This window comes from Microcebus murinus, chromosome 19 (assembly GCF_040939455.1).
Source record: "Microcebus murinus isolate Inina chromosome 19, M.murinus_Inina_mat1.0, whole genome shotgun sequence".
Lineage (NCBI taxonomy): Eukaryota > Metazoa > Chordata > Mammalia > Primates > Cheirogaleidae > Microcebus > Microcebus murinus.
In genome coordinates, this window is record NC_134122.1 from 8,725,557 (window position 1) to 8,751,211 (window position 25,655).

Below are 25,655 nucleotides of genomic sequence, written 5' to 3' on the forward strand. Positions count from 1 at the left end.
AGCATTAAGGAAGAAAAAAGTTAGGTTTCCTTAAATATAAAAGAACAAAAGGAAACAAAAGTAGACCATAACCCCAATGTCCAAATGACTCCTTGAATTTTTTTAAATCAAGTTAGTAGATGTACATGATTAGAAATTTCAAACCAAATGGAAAGGAATGAAATGAAAAACCACATATGTGCTGTGCAGTGCCCCTGCTTGTTTTAGTTCCCCAAAGATCAAATGCCAATCCATTCTTATGCATTGTTCCAGGAAAAGTTATACTTACACATCGTGTATAGCCTTTGAAAAGCTCTACCTGAAAGGGACCTACTGTGTGCTCTGTTCTGCTTTTTCATCCCAGTGCTTTGTCTGCATCAGTACATCTGGGAATAAAAAGACCTCAGTCTTTCTAACATCTACACAGAGTCCCACTGTGTGGACAGACAGACCATAATTATCTAACCACTCCCCTATCGATGGACATTTAGGTTATTTCCAGCTATTTACTGGATGGTTGCATTTTAAAGGTTTGAAATTTCCCCAGTAAGTGTGGCCCCCCTCCCCCCAAACACCTGCTCATCCAGAGAAGCAGATCCCTTTGGAAAGTTTTTAAATTCAGTCTTACAGTGATCTTTCTTTCTTTTTCTTTCTTTCTTTCCTTCCTTTCTTTTTCTTTGGAGGCAGGCAGAGAAAAGACGGTAGCTGTCATGTTAAGTGCTTACTGTTTCACCAGGCTTTGCAGGAGATTTATATCCATACTTTCTTTTGGTTCTAAGGGGCCAGAATTAATCTCCCTTTGTTTTAGACAAAGAACCTGAGGCTCAGAGAGGCCCTGCAGCCAGTGAAGGGTCCAGCTGGGCTGGGGTTCGGACCATTCTGACTGGCTCTGGGCCCCAAGAACTTTGTTTCACTTTCCAAAGTTCTGCTGGTTGTTCTGTACATCTGAGGCCATATAGAGCTTCAGGAGGGGTTTTTCCACCTATCTGTGTGAATTTTTGCTCATAACTTCTAACTAGGGTGGGTTTGGTCTCGATTTTCTGTTTCTGAAAGCTTCGATTGCTGTGTGGCATGCTGTAAAATTTTGGAGGAGTAGGTGATGATGGGAGGAAGTGAGTCACTTCCTTTTGGGGCCCTAACTTCCCAGGCTCAGGTCCTTCAGGAGAAGATGAGGGGGGCGTTCAGGGCTGCATTCGCTCACACAGTACCAAGTGGCTTTGATGGATGCCGTCTGTCACACGGTGCTCACTTGGAAGACTCCCGTCTCTGGGCTCTTGGTTGTTGACGTCTGTAATACACAATCTGAATTTCCTGGACAGTAGAATCATGTCTGAATTTATCCATCATTTTTATGGTTGAATAATCCAAAGTGGGTAAATAAAAATTAATGTTTGGATTTAGATGCTAATTTAGCTTTCAATTGAGTTTTGTTTTGAGCGTTATTGAAATTAATGTGTGTTCCTTGAGCACATTCTGCTTATTGGCAAGGTACGGTGGCCCCCAGAATGCAACTGGTGGTGGTTTGGGGTACATTCAGAAGATGGATAATCCACATCAAGATAATGGAAAAGTTTATTTTAAAACTTCTTTTTTAATGACAAAATGATGTCTGAACATTATCCAGACTCTGGAAAGAGAAAACACTTTCATCAAAATCCTACCCCAAACAAATCAGTTTCTTTCGTCTTTGGCTCCCTTCTAGACTTGGTCCATTTGCATGTGTATACTCTTGAAAGAGTATTAAATATGGAGTGGAGTTTGAACACCCAGTGAAACACTATTATTTTAGAAAGAGCTTGGGCTTTGGAGATGGGCAAGCTCCAACTCAAATTCTGACCTGCAGCTCAGTAGCTGTGTGACATTGGGCAAGTCACTTAACCCTTCCGTGCCTCTGTTTTCTCAACTATAAAATGGGGCTAATAATTCCTATATACTATGGCTGTTATGAAGACTGAGATACAGCAATATGGACACGAACCACAGGTGACATTGGATCAGTGTGCTATAGCTAAAGCACAGATTGTATAGACGGTATGTGGTTTCGAATCCCAGCTCTGCCACCTCCCGGCTGGGTGATCTCAGACAGATCATTTAATGTCTCTGAGCTTTAGTTTCTTCATCTGTAAAATGAGGATGTCACAGTACTATCTCAGGTGGTTGCTGCAAAGTTTAAGTGAGATAATATAGTCAGGGCGCTCAGAGCAGCGTCTGGCATGTGGTACCATAGAAGTGTTACTGGAAAGTGTTTTTCTGATACGAACAACACCACCTGGGGAACACAGAGCTGGTCCTGGTAAGGGGCAGCATTTCTGACTTCGGACTGTGGGCAATAAATGGTAGCTGGTGCTGTTGTTTTCATTATTTGATAATAATGGTGGTGTCAATAACAGGCATAATAATAGATCAGGAGGTAGCATTTGTTGTTTTGGAGATTATTTCTTAGGACAGCTTGCTAGCACCTCGTGAGAGAGCAGCACTCAGATTCACCTGTCGTCTTTGTTCGGCTTCCTTAGGCTAAGCCCAGCATTCGGTGCTTCATTAAACCCACTGAGACGCTGGAGCGGTCCCTTGAGATGAACAAGCACAAGGGCAAGAGGCGGGTGCAGAAGAGACCCAACTACAAAAACGTTGGGGAAGAAGAAGATGAGGAGAAAGGGCCCGCCGAGGACGCCCAAGAAGATGCTGAGAAGGCTAAAGGTACAGAGGGTGGTTCCAAAGGCATCAAGACGAGTGGGGAGAATGAAGGTGAGTGTCCCCATGAACACTGCCCTGTGCCCTGCTGCCGTCTGTATCCTCCCCACCCTAACCTCTGGCCCCACTCGTGTCCAGTGGGTGCTCTGTCCGTTCCTGACACCAGAGCACCTCATTTTACACAATCAGCCATTGGCATACAGCTATGGGCTGTGCGTCCCACGCAGATCCAGTACAAGTCATAGGTGATAACCTTGTGCCTCAGTTTCCCCATCTGTAAAAGAGAGTAACCAATAGTACCTACTTTGTAGTGTTATCACCAGAGATAAATGAATGAATATGTGTAACGTGTTCAGAACCATTCCTGGCCCGTGTTAAATGCTGTATAAGTATTTGTTGTTGCTACTACTATCATTATTATTATCATCAGCGTCTTTATCCTTATTGCTGTTGTAATTATTCCTGATGCCACAGGATTATGATTTGTATCCAGTGTACTATGGGAAGAAAGGGGGTTTGTGTTTAGTGAAATTGAGTATGTGTTTTTGGAATCAAATCATCAAATATAATCCCCTTGATTCTTACACCAAGATTTTTTTAAAGTCCCGTTTATAATGTGGTGCACTTGTGTGTGGTGAATATGTGTTCCTCTTTTTGCCTTTGGGAATGATTCTGGTTGATTTTTCACCTCTCTCTTGTTTAGATGCTAAAACCCTGAGCTGGAGAGCATTTACTCTGGGATTAAGCAAACTTGAACTGTCCAGTTGCTTGTGTCATGGGCCAGGCTCACAGCTACACAGACGGGGTCTCTGGCCGTGGCCCTGGGCATGGGCTGGGGGATGGTGGGAGGTGGTGGGGAGTTTGATACTTGGTAGAAGTGGGGCAGGGGCTCTGCTCACAGGAGGGGAGGTCCAGCCACACCTCCTGGGGCAAACTCAGCCTCTCTGCAGCAGCCTGGCTGTGGGAGTGGGAACCACTTCCCGGGAGCCGTCCTCCTGGGCTCGCAGTGGCTGCTTTGAAGCCAGCTCTCCCCAGCCTCATTAGCAGGGACTGTGCGAGCCCCCTAGTCCAGGACATCGGAACCTGTAACACAGAGCCACTCACTGGATCAGTGCCTGGGAACTCATTCACCTTTGGGAGTTGCCTGCAATTCTGCAGCCAGAACATGCCTCCACCCCGACCCCGCTAGTCCCATCATGATTTTCTTGGCAGTTATCAGTGAATGCCACAATCACACTTTGATAAGTAAATCAAAAAGTGATGCCAACCAGTCCTCTTCTCAAGGTTTAGCTCTCTCCAGCTTGCTTTTATTTCTGTTCAAAGTGTGTAGTAAGCACTTTGGTTTAGGAATCCTTTTTTGGCCTGGGAAACCTTTGTCAACAAATATCACTTTGGTGGGGAAGTGAGGGGCAAACATAAGGTAAGCTATACTTATTTGCTTATTTGGGTCATTTTGATTTTGTTTGTTAATGCAGAAGAAAATGGTCTGCCTAACCCTTAGGCCTAGCTGTTCTATAGCCACACTGGGGGAAAAATGGACATCTTTACCTCATTTTGGACACTGTGTTCTTGTCAATTTTGTTTTGGAAAGATGCTACCTCTTCCGTTCCAGTCCTTTTAAGGGATGTTGTCTAACAAGGCCTCGGCCGTGACTAACAGTGGTGTGGACAGGGCAGGCTTGGGCCCCAAAGCACAATCAAATTAGTCAGAGGAGTGGCCCCGTCCCAGACTACAGGGGTTTCAGGCCAGCTCAGGAAGCTGCCATTTCAGCTTGGGCTGCTTGGAGTGGTGGCTCCTAGACGCTGAGCCCAGCTGCCCTGTGCAGGGTACCAGCCTCCAAAACATGTTTCCCAGGCAGTTACTCAGCCCGACTGTGCCAAGCAGGACCCAGGCATCTCCCCAGAGGCCTTGCTGGGACAGTTGGTGCTGACTTCAGAGCTTGCTTGGTCAGGTGTGGTTCTCAGTGACCCCCTTGGCAATTTTGGTGCCCTTCTAATTTCTTGAACATATTAGTCATTCCAGATATGATGGGCCTGTCATCTTTCCATGGCTCACCAAAGAGAAATAGGACTTTCTCAGACCAGTCCTGCTAGGCGGCAGCAGTTGTTTTCTAGAGCTTTTTGAATTGAATATTTGCTCTCTTGTTATTCTCATATTTGAAGGTGTGGTTGGTGGGTGTTTTATTCCTAGACTGTGTCTGTGTTTGGGTCAAACCGCACAGCTGTTAATTCCTGTGACTTGGAAGGGTGGCGGGCACATTTTCTCATTCACGTTGCAAACCAGAAAACAGTGTAGACGGGGGATGTCTCAGCATCTAGGATTATTGTGTGCCTTGCATGGTCTCCTTAAGCCTGTACCTCATTTTCCCCATCTGGAAACTATGAGTATAGAAAATATAATTCACATGATGACCTTTTTTTTTTTTTAATGAAGATACGTTGGTATTCTTATGGATGCAAGATTTAGAAATCCAACTCAAACAGGCTTAAGCAAAAAGGGTGCTTATATTTCATATTCCTGAGAAGCTTGGGTGGTGCTGGACCAGGTGCAGCTCCAGGCTTGCACCCTGCGGGCGTAACCACCGAGTGGAGGGGAAGCCCGTCCTTCCCAGCAGCCACAGCTGCTGGGGCTGATGCGTGCTGGCGCTGTGGGCTGGGCTCGGGTTCACGCCCCCAAAGGTGTTCTGAGCCGATTGGCCAGGCCCGAGTGATGCGCCTACCCCATGGTGGCTTCCTCAGTAAAATATGAGATGTGTTTATCAGAAGCGGGGGCTTGGATGCTGGGCCAGCAGAAACAGCAAATTCTCCCCCAGAAAGCCACACTATTTCTGGGTATTCCCCGTCTCTCTCAGAGCCATCCTCTCCCTTCCTATATGGAGGTAGCCATGTGGCTGTTTTCTCCTTCACATCATTTCTTCTCTAGCAAGCACGTTAGTGCTAGAGGCTTGTCGGGAGCCTCCTTGTAACAGGCAGACACAAGCGACTCTTAAGGAGAGACGCTGGCACTGGGTCCCCACTGCATACCCCGCCACCCCCCTCTTAGCAGTGAAATCTTTACTGAAAAAGATGGGTGACACACAGGAGTAAAAACGGCATGCGGTCACAAGGCACAGTTTTGCTGTGACCTGATTTGAATGTGGCATTAACTTGTTTTTTTTTTTTTTTTTTTTTTACAAATGCACCCAGAATTCACACCTCCTCCACACTGAAGCCCAGACAAGGAAGCTGTGTGAAATGAATGTGCACCCGGACCCTCCACTCCCACCCCCAGTTTGCAAAGAAATTTGCTCTGCCTCAGGTCTCAAGTGATAAATGACTCATTCTGAAACCAAGAAATCACAGGACCCCTAAATTTTTAGAAATTAAATACTAAAAGGAAGAAGAGGGATGTCGTAGTCCCTGTAGCCAAAAAAGTATTCGCTCTGCCCAGGAAGCCAAACACCCTAGGGTACATGCTCATTTCTTAGCTTGCTCTTCAGAATGAAAGGATAGTCATCTCTTTTTGTATTTATTTAGAGCAGTAACTTAATAAGCAGACCTGAGACAAGAGACTGAATCGTTTGAACTCTTTGTTTGAAAAATAGGGCTGGGCTATTATTGTTTTTTGCCTATTGAAAAAGGAAGCATTAATTGTACAGCCTGACCTTCAAAGCCTGCTGATTTCTTGGAATCCCAGCAAGGCCATGGAGCGAAGGCAGCAAGATTGACTTTGAACCTGATAGGTCAACTGGGATTTGAGGGGTACCTGGGAGTTTGGAGCCCCAACTTTGCCATTTTTAGCTTTTTTTTGAAGTCTACTAAAAGATGGAACCTGGCCTCATTTCCAGCTCCTCTTACAAAACTAAAGCCAGACCCAGGCTTGTCAGTGTTCTGATTGGGGTGAGCCAGGGACCTACTGTTGGGACGTAGGATCTGAATCCGAGTCCTGCCCTTACACAGCTGTGTGACTCTGGGCAAGTCATTGCCCTCTCTGTGCTTCTTCACATGAGAGGGAGCTTCCTAATGCCCAGCCCTCAGGATGTCACAAGTGAGGATGTCAGGGCTGCAGCGTTCAGCATGCGACATGGGAGCGCTGAACAGGAACCCTGGCAAGTGGCGGGTAGAGTCAGGTATGTGGTTGGGCGACTCTGCCTGGGCACCTGGCGAGTTTCTGTGGGGCCCATTTGTCTGTTAATTCCTACAACTAGTAAGGGAGGTGAGTGAGTGTGCGAAATCATAGGGAGAGAGGAGGGGAAGGACTGGCAGGCTCTGGCACTGCTGTAGAGAGATGTGGGGCGGCCAGCTTTTCAAATGGGCTTAACTAGGATAAGGAAGAAGATTGAAGGTGAATTAGGACAAATCCTCTGAAGAGTAACTTCCCAGAAAAACATTCTAAATTCAATCTCCTGCTGTGCAGTAGAAGATAATAAAAAACAGAGGAAGGGACACCCCCAATACTTAGCACACACACTCTCTGTCGTTGCCAGGGGCAGTTCGTTTCTTGAAATTTGGCTCCAAAGCCAGCCAATAGCCTGCAGGCCTTCCCTTGTTTCCAAGGGAACCAGCAAGTAAGTCATCTTTCCCTCTTCCGTTAGCCTTCCTTTGAAGGCCTTCTTATTCTCCCTTTCCCCTCTTTGTATCATCTGTCCTTGCTGATTGCTGGAATATGGAGCACAGAGGGCAGGCAGTTGAGAAAATCCTTGGATTTGTGAAGTCAAAGACTATTGGGAGGTCATGCCTGCCATTTCCCTGAAAAGCACTTCACTTACCAAATATTAATCAGATTAGAACAGACATTGTCCCAGGCGAGCTGATGAATTATTGCTGTCATTTGAAAAACCAGAATACTGGGGAAGCTCAAAGATTTGGCCAGAGTTGCCACATCAAGAGGCAGAAGTTGATGTCTTTGGGTCCTGAGGCTCCTCAGGCCTCTCTCTTGTGGCCTGCACTGGCCCCTGCTGACACAGCCACTGCCCGACAATAGTGGGGAGATGTGGCCTTTCCTGCTTTTTATTTTAAATTGTGGTAAAATATAAATCACATAAAATTTATCGTCTGAACCATATTCAAGTGCACGGTTCAGTCGTGTTAAGTATTTCTTATTGCTGTACAACCATCACTACCATCCGTCTCCAGAACTCTTTTTATTTTGCAGAACTGAAACTCTGCCCGTTAAACAACTCCATTTCCCCCGCTCTCCTCTGTAACTCGTATTCTACTCTCTGTCTTTATGGTTTTGACTCTAGGTACCTTATTTAAGTGGACTCATACAGTATTTGTCTTTTGTGCCTGGTCTGCTTCCCTTAGCAGAACATTTTCAGGGTTCATCCATGGTGTAGCATGTGCCAGACTTCCCTTCCACATTAAGGTGAAATAATAATTCCATTGTATGGGTAGGCCATTTTTTTTTATCCATTCCTCTGTTGGTGGGTGCTTGGATTGCTTCCACCCTTTGGCTATTGTGAATAGTGCTGCTACGAACGTGGGTGTACAAATCCTTTCTCACCTTTGAGGCTTTTTCAGAAATGAGAGAAGCAATGGAGGGTCTGGGAAGAGCCCACCAAAGCGAGATTCAGAGATTTGGGTTCCTGCTCCCAGTTTTGCAGCATCACAAGCTGCGGGATCGTGAGCACGTTACTTGACTCCCAGGGGCTGGAGACTTCAGTTGCGTAGTGGGGTCCAGGCTAGGTGCTGGAGTGGTAGAGATTATGGGCCGAGGCACCCAGCAGGGGAACTGACACTGTGCAGGTGCTTGTTTCCACACTGCAGCAAATGGCAGGGCAGGGAGAAGAGCCCATGGCAGCCTGGGGCAGAGGCCCGCCACCTAATCCCTCTGTACCTCAGTTTCCCCTGCTGTAACATGCAGAGGTTAGGGTAGATCATCATTGCCCCCACTGCAGGATATGGAGATGCTTTTAGGTGGTCCAGAGAGGGCCTTAAAGAATATAGTGATAGAGGTCTAATTCTGAGCGATTATCTCCAGGTGGGGCAGTGCGGGGGGCTGTGTATGTGGTGTGACAGGTCTTTAATACCTCCCTGATGTTTGTGAATCTCCCTTCCTAAATGCACACTACAAGCTTTGGCACCTTTTTGTTTATTCATCATGTGTATTTTTTACCGTTGCTTTCTATTTGTACTGGTTTTATGCTTATCATAGTAATTTTTTTGAACTTTTTATTTGGAAATAATTTCAAATTTACAAAAAGTTGCAAAAACAAAAATAGTATAATATGAAGAACACTCCTTTACCCTTTACCTGTTTCCACCTGTAACACTTTATGCCTTTTGCTTTCCTATTTGTGTTTTGTCTCTCTGCACATACTCCTCCCACATACACACTTTTTGGGGGAGTAAGATAAGTCACATCCATCACACCCCTTTCCTTCCGAAGTATCCACAGTACGGGATACCATGTCAACTTCATGGCACTTCCCTGCTGTTCATGTTCCACTTGTATTTGTTGGCCTAATGATGTCCTTTCTAGCATATTCTCTCGCAGTGCAAGATCCAGTCCAGGGTCGGGTGGTAACTTCAGTTGTCATGTCCCTAGACTCCTTCACTTTGGAACGTTTCAACACAGCCTTTCTTTCTCTCTTACAACATTGACTTTTTTTGAAGAACATAGAACCTCCTTCACCTTTGTTCCTATAAAATGTTCCTCAGGTTGTCTTTGTCTGATGTGTCATGATTAGACTGAGGTTACACATTCTTGGCTGGACTATGGCATGGATGATGTCATGTCCTTCTCAGGGTGTCACATTGGGAGGCACATGACATCCTCCTGTCCCTACTGGGTGATGTTTGTTTGGTCATCTGGTTAAGTGACCAGGTATAAGTTTCTCCACTGTTTACTTTTTTTCCCTTCACAACTAATATGCAGTCCATGGGAAGACATTTTGAGATCATGCAAATACCCTGTGCCCCTAAAATTCCTCCTAGATTTGGCATTCATTGATGAGCCTTGCCTGATCCATCTTTGCCATGATGATCACAGAATGATGATTTTCCAACTTCAACATTCTCTTAAAAGTCAGCTCCCTGCATTCTGAGCAAGATCTCTTCCTTCTTCTAATTTATTTATTTATCTTACTGGCAGTGACTCATGGATTCCAGTTTTTAATGGTTTATATTTTGTTGCTATATTTAATTATTTTGGTGCTCAAATTGTCTCTGAGTTGGCCTGTGGGAACCCTTTCAAGCCTGCTGCTCTGTCCTTGTGATAAGCCCCCACTATTTTTTTGAGCAGTCCCTTTCACTTTCTGATATAACAAGGTATTCTGTGTTTATCTTGTACCTACTCTGCCCATCCCTGGAATTAGCCATTTCTCTGAAAAGCTCTGGTTCCTTTCCATGGTCAATGGCAGTAGAGGCCAAGATCTGGGCACTGCATGTGCTCATTGCAACTGGGATGTCTGCTATTTGGCCCTTTCCACAAAGCTAGGAAATATATGTGTATATACACACAAAGTGCATATTTATACAGGCATACATATACATATTTTAGAAATCATAAGTTCACTAGTACCTCCAATTCCAATCAATTTATACAGGGTTTTTCCTTGTCCTCACCCATTCCAGATTTATATATCTCTTTTTCCACAGTAAGAGCCCTGGCTCCCAACAGTGTCAACACAATTATTTGTTCAATCCTATGATACATCTAAAAGAGCTTCAGAATTGTTCCACTCGGAATTATTTATTGTTTAGTAAACAGAGTTTAAGATATTGCAGTTCTTCTTCTTCCCCCATGTCCACCCCAATACTTTATCCCACAACTGAGGGTGTAAAGTCAAGTATAATAAGTTCTCCTGTGACGTCTTCAGTAGATTCTTGAAAACTGCAACTTAAAGAGAAACGTCATATAAAGAAACCAGTTTTACCCATAGGCTAATTGATATAAACAGAAGCTAAGTTTCTATAGCATACTTTTGATCACAAAAACATCACCAAACTTGTAAATAAAGACCCAAGACACTTCTAATATTAAACATTGAAATGCATGTGAGCTACAAGTGAGATAATTATTTATCTAGTTTTTGATGAATCAGTGAGTGACAGCAGTCATAGTGACAGTGGGTCAAATAAACAAATAAATGTTTGCAAAGGGAAAATTGTCAGGAGCCTCTCCTACAGCCGCGCAGTTCAAAAGCAGTCACAAATATGGTGGGCTCCTGAGCACTTTCATACTGCATCGGTTATTGTCATGCATTTGTATGATTATTGTCTGCTTTATAAATTTTTATTTGGCAATCATTTGTATTCATTTATTCATTCATTTTCCAACCCACTTATCCCAGTTCAGGGTCTCTCTCGGCCAGAGTCTATTCTGGCAACTCAGGGCGCCAGGCGAGAACTAACCCTGGACTAGATGCCATTCCATCACAGGGTGCACTGCACCCACACTCAGACCGGGACTGTGTGGACATGCCAGTTAACCTGATGTGCACAGCTTTGGGCTGTGGGAGGAATCTCATGGAGACATGGGAAGAACGTGCAAACCCCACACAGACAGTGACCTCATGAACATTATAATGAAATGACATTATTAGAAGACCTGCTGGGTTGTGTTCATAAGCTCCTTGGATTAGTCCGTCTGTCCTTCTGTTCTTTTCTCCCTACAGGGTAGACGTGGCACTCACCTTTAAATAAATTTGAGTCCTTGTTTTTCAGCTTAGGGTTCTCCCTTCCCATTCTTACTGATTTCATTTCCTTTTTAAAATACGCAGAATATTAACAAACTTAAAACTATGCCAAAAGGTATGTTCAAAGAAGCATTCCCAACCACCACCACTGTCCCATGTCCCTGCCACCTCATTTCTACCATCTCTTGTAAATAACCAACTCGATTGTCTTCTGGAGTATCTTTCCTGTGTTTCTTTTTGTAAAAATAAGCAGATTTGCATGTGTTTTCTTTTCCTTTCTTTCTTACACACAGGGTGGCATACTATATGTATCCTTTGGCGTGTTGCTCTTTCACTTAGCAATATCACCGGAAATTACACCATCATCAAAGGTCTTCCTCGTTCCTTTCTACAGCTGCACAGTGTGTACGGACCATAGTTCACTCCACCAGGCTCTCAGGCCGGGACATTTAGGTAGTTTCCAGTGCTTTGCAGTTAGAGATAACACTGCAGTGAATACCCTCCGCCTGTGCTTTTCCATGCTGTTGGAGGTGTGTCTTCCCAATAAATACCAAGTGGATGGCTAGGCTGAAGGGTATAATAGTGATTTATAGTTTCCTTTTAAACTATATTTAAGTGGGGAAAAAGTGAGATGGTTCAAATAAAATGATTAAATACATAACGATACGGGCAGCAACAGACGTGACAAAAATCATAAAAGCAAGCAAATAACTGAAGTTTGAGCAAAACAAAGCTAAATTATTGCTGCAGTTCCTTCGAACTCCAAAATGGAAGGCTGGTTGGTGAGGGAAAATGGCTCATAGTGTAACTGGGGTTCAGAAGAGCCCCGGTAATCCATCCTCAGAGCCTGAGTCTCGGCCTCAGTGACCATCAGTGGAAATCTGTGTCCACATGAGCCCACTGAGCTTCCTTCCGGGTGGCGGCAGCGTGGCACAGGCACCCTGGCAGGGAAGCCAGGCCACACTGAGGTAGGCACAGCGTCAGCACGGACAAGTGGTAGCTGGGGCCCAGAAGCAGCACAGCCCTGGTGTGGTTCACTGTGACCCTGAATCATCAGGAAAGGTCAAACCCTCTTTGGCACCCCCTTTTAGAGATGGCGTAGAATCCATGAGAGCAGTGAGAATCTGGGGAGAGCTTCTCCCTAAAACCTACCACCCACCACTCCCACGCCCATGCAGCATTGTGCATACAGGTTCAGAGAGTTGGCAGACTCTAAGTAAGAGATAGTACTTTAAAGGATTATTTGAGGCTGGGCGTGGTGGCTCACACCTGTAATCCTAGCACACTGGGAGGCCAAGGCAGGAGGATCACTCAAGGTCAGGAGTTTGAAACCAGCCTGAGCAACAGCGAGACCCAGGTCTCTACTATAAATAGAAAGAAATTAATTGGCCAACTAATATATATAGAAAAAATTAGCCGGACATGGTGGTGCATGCCTGAAGTCCCAGCTACTCGGAGGCTGAGGCAGAAGGATTGCTTGAGCCCAGGAGTTTGAGGTTGCTGTGAGCTAGGCTGACGCCATGGCACTCACTCTAGCCTGGGCAAAGAGTGAGACTCTGTCTCAAAAAAAAAGGATTGTTTGGATACAGTTGTTAAAAAGAAGGAGGCAAAAACCTGTTTTGACATGGGAAGAACTGATATGTATTCACGTAGAAGATTAAGTGGAACAGCTCATTCCACAACTGTGCTGTCTGGATGAGCGAGGTTCAGAAACCTCGTTCTGTGCGGAGAGGCTCGTGGGCCTGGTCCTGCCCCAGGATGTGCTGTGGGGATGGGGAAGGGGGAGCAGTCCTGGTTTCAGTGCTGTATTCCCAGCTGTGTTAAGAGTCACTGCACTTCAGGGTTTCTGTTCTCTCACATACAGTATCTAGGGTTGGACCAAACCAGTGGCTTTTAGGCAGTTTTGTGTGAAGAACCAGAATTCCAGAAAGGAGCCTCCATGGAGTAGTCAGAGATGCTTGCTACTCACCACCTCTTCTCTAGAGCACCTCTGCTCCGCTCTTCTTTCTGTGGTGGTATGCCCTGGAAAATTGTCGTTCAAAATTAATATTCAAGGGCCAGGTGTGGTGGCTCACACCCGTAATCCTAGCACTCTGGGATCCGAGGCAGGCGGATCTCTCGAGGTCAGGAGTTTGAAACCAGCCTAAGTGAGACCCCGTCTCTACTAAAAATAGAAAGAAATTAATTGACCAACTAAAAATATATATAGAAAAAATTAGCCGGGCATGGTGGCGCATGTCTGTAGTCCCAGCTATGCGGGAGGCTGAGGCAGCAGGATCGCTTGAGCCCAGGAGTTTGAGGTTGCTGTGAGCTAGGCTGACGCCACGGCACTCACTCTAGCCTGGGTAATAAAGTGAGACTCTGTCTCAAAAAAGAAAAACAAAATTCAAGTTGGGTGCTGTGGCTGACACCTGTATTCCTAGCACTTTGGGAGACCGAGGCAGGAGGATCATTTGAGCCCAGGAGTTGGAGGCTGCAGTGAGCTACTATGATACCACCGCACTCTACCCAAGGGTGACAGAATGAGACCCTGTCTAAAAAAAAAACAAAAAAACCCCACAGCTGCTTAAAACATTAGACGAGCGCTTGAGTGGATTATCTTTAAACTCCTCCTCTGCTCCAGAGTTCTGATGGTGTCCAGGGAAATTCGAAAGCCAGGACGACCATGTCTCAGCAGAAGTGGCCTCCAGGCTAAGGCACTAGGGCTTGACACTGTAACCTTAAGGGGTCTCAGAGGTGAGTTCCCACTCCGTCAGCCAGGCAGGGACAGAGCTGTGCCTGGAATAGGGGAACTGGCAGCTGCAGGGGAGGTGGACCTATGGTCACAGGCCAGAGCCAGCCCTGCCTGCTGCCAAAACTTCCCGCATTGGGCTAGAGCAGTCATCCATTTATCTGTGAACATGATACCTATTGTGCACCTCCTCTGTGCCAGGTCCTGTGTTAGCCACCGGGGACACAGTGGAGAACAAGACAGGTAAGGCAGCTACTCTTAGGATGCCCCATTCTAGTGGAGGAAGAAAGGCAGCAAACAAGCAGCGCAATAGAGAACTTAAAATCCAGGTAGTTACAAAGGCTGTGAAGTAAAATCAAGGTAAAGGGGGGAGGGAGGACAAGTCTCTCATACAGAAGAATTCTAAATAGTTTGTGTAAGATACTTAAAATAGAACATAACTCTCCATTCTTTAATGTGACCGGTGCTAACTGACGTCCTTCCGCAGAGTATGGTATGGAAGGAGGAGAACTAACTTTCCAGTGGAGAAAGCTGAACAGCATTGGCTTGGCGAAGTGTTAAAGATTAACATCAGCAGTCATAAAGTCATGTTGGCAGTATGTGCCCTTGATATGATGTGATGAGAAGAGCACTTCCCCCTGGGATTTTCCTCCCCAAAACCCATAACCCCGGTCTAATTATCAGAAAAACATCAGACAAAGCCAGATTGAGGGACTCTTCAAAATCCCTGACCAGTACTCCTCAAATTGTCCAGGTCATCAAAAGCAAGGAAAGTCTGAGGAACTGTCGCAGTCCAGAGGAGCCTAAGCATGACAACTAAATTCAACCATTGATCTTGGACAGAGAAAGGACATTGGGGAAAAATTAATGAAATATGAACAAAGTGTGGAGTCTTAATTAAGAATAATTTTAAAAGAGGTAAAGAAAAAAATGGGTGGAGTGGGCAACCAAGATGTCTCCAAGGAGGTGACATTTGAGCTGAGCCTTGAGTGATGCACTGGAGTCACCCTGGGGAGGAGAGACCTGGGTGAGAGCCTTCCAGGCAGAGGAAACTGCTGTGTGGAGTTCCCAGGGTGGGAACAGGCTTGGGTGTTGAAGAGACAGTGAGACGCCCAGCACAGCGGGAGTGACGGACGTGAGGCAGTAAGGCAGGGAGGACCCGGAGGTGAGGTCAGAGGTGGACGGGGGCCAGGCCTGCACCCTGGAAGGCGTTCGGATTCCATCCTGAGTGTGATGGGAAGGCATCGGGAGTTCCAAACAGAAAGGTGACATGTGACATGAGCTAATTTCCTTGTAATCACATTGGGATCATGTGGAGAACAAACTAGAGGAGAGAGAAAGGAAGCAGAGGCCAGTCAGGAGGCCCCGGCACCAGCCCCGGGGGGAGGACCTGGTGGAGGCCATGTCTCAGCCCAAGTTATGTATTCTCATCCTTCCAGAAACAGAAATGTAGGTTCACATTTCATCTTTTTTTTTCCCCATTATATCTCCTGAAGATGGGGAAAATGACCTAAATAATGACCTGAATCTGAGTTCCAAGGACTGGCTGACTGAAAGTCCACACCCACATGGCAGAGAACTCTGTGACAGGGACATGGTGAAGCCCAACCACCATCCCTCTTGAATTCAAGATGTTTTTCTTTAGTGGGTCATAACTTTTTCTAAAAAATAAAAATGCACCCATGCTTAAGTTGGTTGCTACAAGTTGCCCTTATTTAATTGGTGGGGGAGGAACCGCAAGGTTTCTGACCTCTCTCTGCCTTCCAGAAGTTGCACGTGGAAAAGGGAAGGCTTCAGTCACGTCAGAGCCTTTTCTAAAATGTTAGCAGCTTCAGAATATCATCCGTGAGTTTGGTTATGTTCATTAACCACATCTTCTCAGCTGCCCCAAATCCTTTGGGAAGGAAATGTGGTATCAGTAGAGTAAAACAGATATCTTTAAAATCTTGAAATAGAGTAATGGATTGCAATTTGTGTTTTGTTACCAAACGTTTCTTGGTGTTGCCGAGATGAGTGGAAAGAGAGGTTCTGGCCTCCGTCTCATTTCTCCCCCAGTGTGTTGCTGGTGTTCAGATCACCACTGTTGGGCGTTTGCTTGACACGTCGGGAGTGATTTGTGCATACTATTCTTGAATATGAGCATGTGTATAAATCTAGGTCTGTAAAGCTGTCTGGGCTCATCCTGGTCTCCATGTTGGCTTCCAGAGATCGAGATGGTGATCATGGAACGCAGCAAGCTCTCGGAGCTGGCTGCCAGCACCTCTGTGCAAGAGCAGAACACCACGGACGAGGAGAAGAGCGCTGCGGCCACGAGCTATGACAGTGCGCAGTGGAGCAGGTAGCTGTGCCGCCCTGCCCAGCGTGGTCTCAGGAAGAGCAGATGGGCTCAGCGGGAAGGTTGAGTGCCTGGGCCAGGGCCTCTTCTGTCTCCCAGCCAGGTCGTGCTGCCTCCTTTCCTTTCCCAGGTTCTGCAGTCTCGGGCCACCCAAAGGCACGACTCCTCTCTAGAGGCATGTGGACAGAGCCGTCACTCGACACTGTAGTGCCCACCTCTTGGAAAGAGATTGGCCAGGATAGGGCAGCACCACACTGGAGCACTTTGGAGCTGGGCCGCATCTTAAGGAAATGGGCCACACTTCCCAGTGGCTACTCCTGGAGACACTCTGGTGCTTCTAGAAAGGATGCCCTCAGGAGGCGGGCTTGGATGCCCCTGCCTGGTTCATTCACGGCCACACACCCCACCGTCCCTAGGGCCTGCCCGCATGACTCAGCTGGCACGATTGAATGCTGCTGTCCGCCGTTGCCTTTGTGGCTGTTTGTTCATTTCAGTGACGGCCTGCAGTGGCTACATCTTCTTAGACTTTGGCAACTCCCCAATTCCCAGAACCTTGGTGTAGCACCAATCCCTCCATGATGGCATTGGGTGGAAGGCTCCTTCCAAAGTGTGCAGAGAACTGTTGGGAGGGCATCCTCATCTCAGTTATTTCCTTACCAAGTGGCCCACTGCACAGATGCCTGCAATAACTTCCTTATTAACACTACCTTAGGGTTAGTTAACAAATGCACAATAGGGTTTCTCTGTCCCCGAACCCTTAGGGTGGGGTGGTAGAAATACACAGTCCATCCTATTTGTTAATACAACTTGAAGTGAAGAGTTGAAACCCACTGATTTTTCCTTCTGCATCCTGTTTGTCTCTTCACTTGGCAAATATTTCAATTATTAACAGATGGGATTAATTTTTAACAGATGTGCAAGGGGGCCAATTTTAGGTTTTGTTAAGTAAAAAACCATTGGAATATGATGTGAGCTATCAGTTGTTATAACTTATATAAAGGCCTTTTTGATTTTGCTTGGCAGCAAAAAATGTAGCTACTCCTGAAGTCCTGATAATTAAGGAAGTCATTCTAAATATAGAAGTTTGGGGCCAAACTTGGCACAGCATTGGTTAGAATATGAATAATTGGAAAAGCCACCAGTGACTAGCAGTGGAGGATGCTTAAGTAACTGCAAGTGTATCTGCTTACTAGAATATTAGGTGCTGCTCTTGGGTGAATACTGTCATGATGTGTTCAGTTTCTTAGGATCTAATAAATGGAAACAGAGCACATATTTTGCATAGTATGGTAATACTGTAGCTTTGCTAAAGGGAGAAAAACACCCATGTATTTCTTCACACACACACACACACCCACAAAAAGGGAAAAAAAACAGACCAAAGTGTTATGTTTGAAGATTGGGGTTTATAACTTCTTTTTTTTCTGAATTTCAGGGAAGAGAGGGGTTTTTCTTAGAGTTGATTGGGATTGTTTCTTAACTTTGAGCATCTTTGACCACATGGCTTATAGTGGAAGCTGATACAGGTGCCTTGAATTAGGCCACATGCAGGCCCCGGAACCTCTGGACACGATCTCTGCTCTTGTCTGAGGCTAAAGGCCAGGGAAGAGACTGGCTGGGGTGGAGAGTTGCAGGTTATGAGAAACTGCTGCATCCTCTGTCCCCTGATTTCCTGGCAGAGAGGGTGCTTAGGATAGGGAATGTGGCCATTTTTTCTCTAGGATGTGAATTGGATTGTCACGTTGGTCTACTTGCCCCAAGAAACGGCGTAGTAAAAAGTAAACTCTTCTTATATTCCCCATATATTATGAGCTGTGTCTGCATTTGTCATTAAATATAAGCCTAAGAAATGAGAAACATTCAAAATATTGTTTTTTATATTATTGTTAAAAAAATCTTTTAAATATTATGAAGATAATAACCCATTTAGAAAATGAAAAATCTTGAAAAGTATAAAGAAGGAGGAAAAAAGTCTTCATGATAGCAGCAAAGGCAACGTTTACTACCATTTTAGTTATTTCTTACCAGTTTTTTCTTAGTGTCAGCTTTCTGGGAATTCTGCCTTCCCTTCCCCAGTAGATTGGACTATTCCATGTCTATCTTTTTTTATTCCTTCTTTTTTCCACCTAATATCAAACTCTGAGCATCTTTCTCACTTTGTTATATCTTAGTAAGCAAAATTCTTAATGGCTTTATAACACTTCATCTTATAAAAATGGTACATCCACCCAACCCTCCCACTGCTATTGGCATTTGGTTGTTAATTTTATTCTCAGATGAAAATATAATCCACATTTCAAGTTGCTGGTCTACAATAAAACGTGTTATACTTTATCTCGCTCTTAAGATTGGAAGTGTTATTGCTGGAGGCTTTCAAAACCCCAGATCTACACATGGCAAAACTATCAACACATCTGAAAGGCGCTGACCCATTTAGGGTTCTGGAGAAACAGGCACCAAACATAAATGTCTCCTTTAAGGTTTTTTTAAAAAAAATTTATGTGTCTCATGTTTATTTGAAATGTTAAGACAAGTACATGTTCACTACTTTTGCATTTTTCAATTTAATATTTTGTATTGGTGATACATTTATAGAGGTCAAAATCCAAAAAAGTATCAAAGGTTCTACAGCGAAGAGTCTCCCTGTTTCTCCACCTACCCAGTTTCACACCCCATAGGGTATCACCCCATGTTGATAATAGCTTGTGTGTCCTTCTGGGATTAAATGCGCCCTTAGTCCCCCATTGAGGTGCTCTGCTCTCTCGGCCCCCGCTCGGCGTCCAGAGGGGCAGCCGCAGACAGTCATGGGATCAGAGCCTCCTGCCTACGGCCCGAGCTGGGCGTGTTCTGTTATCTTTGTGTTGAGGGGCCTTCCTGGCCAGCTCTTCACCTGGAAGGGCAGCATTTGGGATGTGCGGTTTCCGGTGTTTGCAGCCACTCTATAGATCTCGCCCACAAAGCATCAGAGGTGAGAGACCTTGCTGTCGATCTTACCAGTCAGGGGAAGTCGGTCCAAAAAATTGCTGGGCCAGGACCCTGCCAAGGTGAAAGCATGAAGAAGTGCCCTTGGAATGTTAGAAATAGAAATCACACAGCAGCTGCCAGGTGCTGGCAACTCCCACGGTATCTGGCCCTGTGCTAAATGCTTCTCAGCCATCACTGGGCTTGAATCCTCCCACTAACCCCGCGGGGTTCTAATTCCCGTCATACAGGTGGGGAAATGGAGAGGTTTTAAGTGACTTGCCTGAAGGTTTGCAGTTAAGAAGAGGCAAAATCAGAATTTGAACCCAGACAGTCTAGCTCTAGGGCCCATGTTCTTAAACTTGTTCAGAGTGTTGTTCATGCCTTGTCTGGTGTTGCTAGCCTATCACACTGCTCACTTTCTTTGTTCTCTTGTGATATGTATCACTTTGGAGTGCTGTCTGTCCTCTGTCTCTGCCAACTGGCATGGAAGCACCAAAGAGCAGGGACTTTGTGCCAATTATCCCCAGTGTCTGGGACACCTGATGGATGATTGTTGAGTGACTAAGTGCTCTGTTCCTTGGTCAGTTTCCCCTCTGCATAGCAGCTTTCCATGGGAAGAGCCCATCTCTCATTCGTCTTTGTGGCCTCAGTGCCTAGTGCTGAGCTGGGCACACAGTGGCCTCTCTACCCACAGGTGGCCTAAACCCACAGCTGGCCACAGTGGCCTAAGCGCAGAGTCGTGAGAGGCAAGGGCCGCTGTGCCCCACGCGCAGGTGGGAGAGGGGAGGTGTTCACCCATGTGTGCCACAGGACTCATATATGCCCCTCCTCTTTTCCAGACCCTTCCTGGATATGGTATACCATGCCCTGGACAGCCCGGATGACGATTACCACGCCCTCTTTGTGCTCTGCCTCCTCTATGCCATGTCGCATAATAAAGGTAAGCTAGCACCTCGCTGCCTTCCCGGCTGTCCTTGGGTCCTCGGTGGCATCCTCCCCGTCCGCTGCGCGGAGGGAAAGGAAAGGCACTGTCCACGCAGGATTTCCTTTCTGGCTTCGGTGGATTCTCACAAAACTCCTCAGCCTCGTTAGAATTTCTCAGGTGATTTTCTACCAACTGAAGCCACAGGAATTGGTTACTCAGGCCATATGGGGACAGGCGGGGAGGTTAGGGTTTTGGCTGCCTAACCTGGTATGACTGTGTTCACACTGTGGTTTTCTTTCGACCCCTTGATTTACAACTGACTTAGCATCCGACCTCTTTCCTAACATCAGAACTGAAATCAGTCAAATGGTAATCTTGGTTTTGCTATTTATAATACTTGATGTTCTTGCTCTGGGTTCAGAGCTAAAATAGACCCTGGGTGGGTTTTGTGGAAGTGTAGGTTTCCTCTCTGAAGAAAGGTGTGGTCCGCCGGCTTCCCCTGCTGGGGCTGGTGGCCAGGGTCCAGCTCCTGTCGCGCCACCAGGCCGCACTGGGACTCCTTCGTCCACGCTGTTACTGCCGGCTCCTGGGAGTGGTCACTGGAGGCCCCCCAGCCCCAGCTTGGCAGGCATGTTCTGAAACCTCCACGCCAGAACCTCTTCAAAGAAGAATTTAGGAATATTCCTTCTAGCCCTTGCCAAGAGCATAGAGGAGAGAGATATCACATCAAGGGATGTTTGAGTAGGTTTTTCATGAGCGTATTGGGGAATAGGTGGAGTCGATTTTTACTAAGACAGCCTATGGCTAGAGATACTAAAGTGCACTCAACAAACTATTTAGTCTTAAATCATTAATCATGATAAAGCTGATTGGTGGCAGGGGAATATATAGTGAAAACAGTATCCTCCCTGCCTTTGGTCCCAGCTCTTCTCTTCAAAGACAGTCTATGCTACCAGTTTCTTGTGTGCCTTTTTAAAGATAGCCCAGCAAACCCAAGTGGGAGTGTATGTGGTTTTATTTCTATGACTGCCCTCCTAACTGTAAATGGAGGTGTCTGTATGTCAGTTTTTCACCTTCTCTTCTCACATCATCATGTGTCAGCACAGGGGTTCCTGTCCATGCAGAACTGCCTGTTCTTTTTGACCACATGTCTGTGCTGCCATCCCCTCTTGAACGGCACTGAGGCTCTTTCCAGGCATTGCCTACTGTAGACAGGACGAACCATGCTACTCCACTCAGGTGGAAGTCATTGTACTCAGGGGCAAGTCTGTAAGGACAGCCTAAGACTTTTGAAAGAAGGGCGTCAGCTCCAAATCCTGCTGTCCCTCCACTGTCTTGTTCACTCCCATGCCTTCTGTGGTCCTCTCCAGGCCCTTGGCTTGGTGTCTGGCACACAGGGGCCTCAGTTAGTAAGGATAAACCAAACTCCATGAGGCTGACGGGCTCCTACCCATGAACGCCCACCACTCCCCCCACCACCCCCGTGCGCTATGTCCTCCTCATTCTGGCTCTGCAGTCTTAGCTCCTGCTGGTTACATGCTGGAGACTCCTACCCAGGTGTTTCAGCAATACCTTGAAATAGTCTGTCCACCATTACACTCATAACCATAATATATACCCCAACCTGGTCACATTTCCTGCCATTTCTGTTTCAGCTGAATTTGCCAACCAAGGTTGAAACTGCCATGACCTTTAGCTCTTTCCCTCCTTCAATCCCAGCATTTAGTCATCAAGTTTTGTCAATTTTTCCTTTTCAGCCTATCTGATGAGCAGACTTTAATTGAGTGCCTGCTCAGTGCCTGGCTCCAAGCTAGGTGCTGGAGGTGAGAAAGGCACGGGAGCAAGAGAGGTCTGGGCAGGTCACTCCAGCAGCCACAGTCTCATACCTGCACTAGTTAATTAGCGGCCTCCCTGAGGGGTCAGACACGTTGCCATTTTATAGTCCTTCCTCTATAGCACTGCCAGATAACCTTCTTACATTAAGTCTGCTCTGATCATAGCCTTTCCCCATCCAGAAACCTTTAGCCCCTGCCTTGCTCCCTTAAACTCCACCCTCCTGTACCTGTCACTTGGGGTATCCAGCTTGCACCTACCTGTCAGGTAGGTTTGATCTGAGTCCCAGGATTTCCCTTTACAGACTCTTGGCTCTGGCCCAGGGCTTTTCACATTTTTATGCAATGAGAGAATTTTCCGTAGAGGTAACCTGGTAGGGGCTGTCATGGTACTCACTGAACTCTTTAATGTTCTTTCAGTTGCAAGCAGCAGAAACTGCCTCTCCTCAACTTAAGCTAAAATGGAAAGTCTATAGGAAGGCCCCTGGGGCAGTTCACAGGATCCAAGAAATTGCTGAAAAGCCTAGTAAAGGACAGGAAACAACCAGCTTTGGGGACTTCAACAGCAAAAGTTCATGGACCATCCCTCAAGGGCTCTGAGTTGGTCCCAGCAAATCCCAGGCTGGGAGTCTGGCTCCATTCAAGTTTCAAATGCTTGGGCAAGAAATCTGATTTTTTGAGCTTGGTGGTGTGTCTAACTCTGGAATAGTCAGTTATGGTTGGAGGACAGGGTCACACAGCACAGACTTGGTCCCAGGGGGCTCAGCCCTGGGTCTGGGACTGTTCCCAGGAAAAAGAGCTCCTTTGGAAGCCTGGCATTCACCCTGCTCCTGGACAGGCTGCCACCTTCTTATTTGTGTTTTTTCCTGCCATTTTCTCTTCCCCAACATCACCACCTATTGAAATTCTGCTTGTCTGTCAAGGTTCCACCCAGAAGTCACCTCTCCAGGAAGCTCTCTCTGATCCTTTCAGGTGATGTTCCCTCCGGGTTAGTACCACCTTGTGTGGCACTTTATATACAAAGCTGGATATGATTTGCTAAAATTCTCTTGAGGATTTTTACATCTGTGTTCATGAATGATACTGGTCTGTAGTCTTCTTGCAATTCTGTTGTCTGATTTTACTGTGAGGGTTATGCTTACTTTGTGGGATGAATTAGGAAATATTCCCTTCTCCTGAATTTTCTGGAAGAGTTTTTGTGGAACTGGAGTTATTTTTTCCTTATATGTTCCTTAAACCAGTGAAGCCATCTGGGCCTGGAATTTTCTTTGAGGGAAGGTTTTTAACCACTCAATTTTTTTGGTAGATATAGAACTTTTCAAGGTTGTCTATGTCTCCTTGAGTGAGCTTTGGTAATTTGTGTCTTTCAAGGAACGAGTCATTTCATCTGAACTGTCAGATTTATCTGCATGAACTTGACCATAATATTCTATTGTTATCCTTTTAATGTCTGTGGAATCTGTAGTGATGTTCCCTCTCTAATTCATGAGATTGAGGTTTTGGTTCTTCATTTTTTTCCCCCTGATCAGTTTGGCTAGAGGATTATATCAACTTTATTGCTACTCTATTTTTTATTGTTTTTCTGTTTTTTTATTTCATTCATTTCTATTTTTATGTTTATTTCTTACCTACTGCTGCTTATTTCCAATTTAATTTATTCTTTGTTTTACAGTTTCTTATGATAGAAGCTTAGATCATTGATTTTTTAAAGCTACTCAATTTATTTTATTTTTTAAATTAACATATAGTAAAATTCATTTTTTAATATTTAGTTTTGTGAATTTTGGTACATGTATGAATTTGTGTGACTACCACCACTATCAGGATACATTACACTTTCATTATTTAAAAACTTCCTTCATACCCTCTCTGTACCAGTATTTGATTTTTAAATCTTTCTTCTTTTATAATGTGAATCTAATGCTATAAATTTCCCTCTAAGCATTGCTTTGGCTGTATCTAATGAATTTTGATATATGCAGTTTGTTTTCATTCAGTTTAAAATATTTTATAATTTCCCTTCTGATTTCTTCTATTTTTGTCATCTGATGATTTCTAGCTGGGTTTCTGTCATTGATTTCTCTCCTGCTTTTGGATCTCACCTCTTTTTTTTTGTATGCCTGGTAGTTTTTGATTGGTTGACAGTTACTGTGAATTTAACATCATTGATTGCTGGATTCTTTCTTTTTAAAAATATTTTGGGGCTTCTGGTTAAGTTACTTGGAATCAATTTGATCCTTTTTGAGGCTTGCTTTGAAGCTTTCTTAGAGCTCCAGACAGCCTGTAGTCTAGGGCTAACTTGGCCCCACTAGGGAGGCAGTGCCCTTCTGAGACTCTATACAGTGTAATGTCCCACAGTTAGGGGGACCTTCCACACTGGCCAGCCCGTGTGAGCTCCAGAGGTCGCTCCACCTGCTTCATTCCAGTAGGTCCTTCCCTTTCCTCACGTGCACGCGCAGATCCGAACTTAGCTGAAGCCTCACAAGGAGCCCTCTGCACGTCTCCAGAGCTCTCTGCAGCTCCCTCCTCTTCAGTACTCTCTCCCACGAGTTTTAGCCACCTGACTTGCTCAGACTCCAAACTCTTTCTTCTCATCTCAGAGAGCCTGTGGGTTTGGGTTTTCTCTCCCTATGCTGAGGCCTGGATGCTCTCCCCAGACAGCGGGCTAGAGCAGTCCCTGGGCCACCTCCTTTGTTCCTTCTCTCTCTCAGGGGTCCCTCTCCTAGGCTCCCTATTCGTCCAGAGACCGATAACCATTGTTTTACATATTTGGTCTTGTTTTCTAAGTTGCTTGAATCAGGATGGTAAATCCTGTCTATCTTGGCCAGAAGTATAGTACCTTCAAAAAATAAAAAAAGAAAGTTTTATTGAGGTATAATTGGTATACAGTAAGCTGCAAATATTTAAAGTATACAGTTTGACAAGGTTTGACATATGTAAACACCCATGAAACCATCCCCAAGTTCAAGACAATATACATATCCTCCGCCTCAAAAGTTTCCTCGTGCCCTCTCTCTCCTCCCACACCCGGCTCCCCAAGCAACGCCCTTCTGCTTGCTGTCACTGTAGGTTAGTTTGCATTTTCTAGAATTCTGTGTAAACAGAATCATACAATGTGTACTCTTTGTATGGCGTCTTTCAATCCACATAATGATTTCGAGATTCATCCATGTTGTGGGTATCAGTTCTTTTCTTCTTATTGTTTAGAGTGTTCCATTGTGTGAATGTGCCACCGTTTTTTTATCCCTTCGTCTTTTAATGGACTTGTGGGTTGTTTCTAGTTTTTAACCATTGCAAATGAAGCTGCTATAAGTGTTTGTGTACAAGTCTTTGTATGAACATATGTTTTCTTTTCTCTTTGGTAAATACCTAGGAATGGAGTGGCTGAATCATATGGAAGATGTATGTTTGCATTTTTTTTTTTAATAGAAACTGCCAAATTGTTTTCCAAAGTGCCCATATAATTTTACATCTGCCACCAATGTATGGAAGTTCGGTTTCTTCACATCCTCACCAGTACTTGGTATAGTCACCTTTTTAATTTTAGCCATTTTAATAGGTGCATAGTAGTATCTGAC

General features: G+C 45.3%; 1 protein-coding gene across 2 annotated transcripts in view; it reads left to right on the forward strand.

Moving 5' to 3' along the window:
* Nucleotides 1-25,655, forward strand: part of CLEC16A (C-type lectin domain containing 16A) — a 201,214-nt gene that overhangs the window by 45,914 nt on the left and 129,645 nt on the right. For both annotated transcript variants that reach the window (XR_012913481.1, XM_075995101.1), the window contains exons 10-12: nucleotides 2,493-2,724; nucleotides 16,227-16,359; nucleotides 20,160-20,260. Coding sequence is in view for 1 of the 2 variants with exons in the window: in XM_075995101.1 (XP_075851216.1) it covers nucleotides 2,493-2,724; nucleotides 16,227-16,359; nucleotides 20,160-20,260 (466 nt within the window). In the remaining variant the exon portion in view is untranslated. The remainder of the gene's footprint in view (nucleotides 1-2,492; nucleotides 2,725-16,226; nucleotides 16,360-20,159; nucleotides 20,261-25,655) is intronic.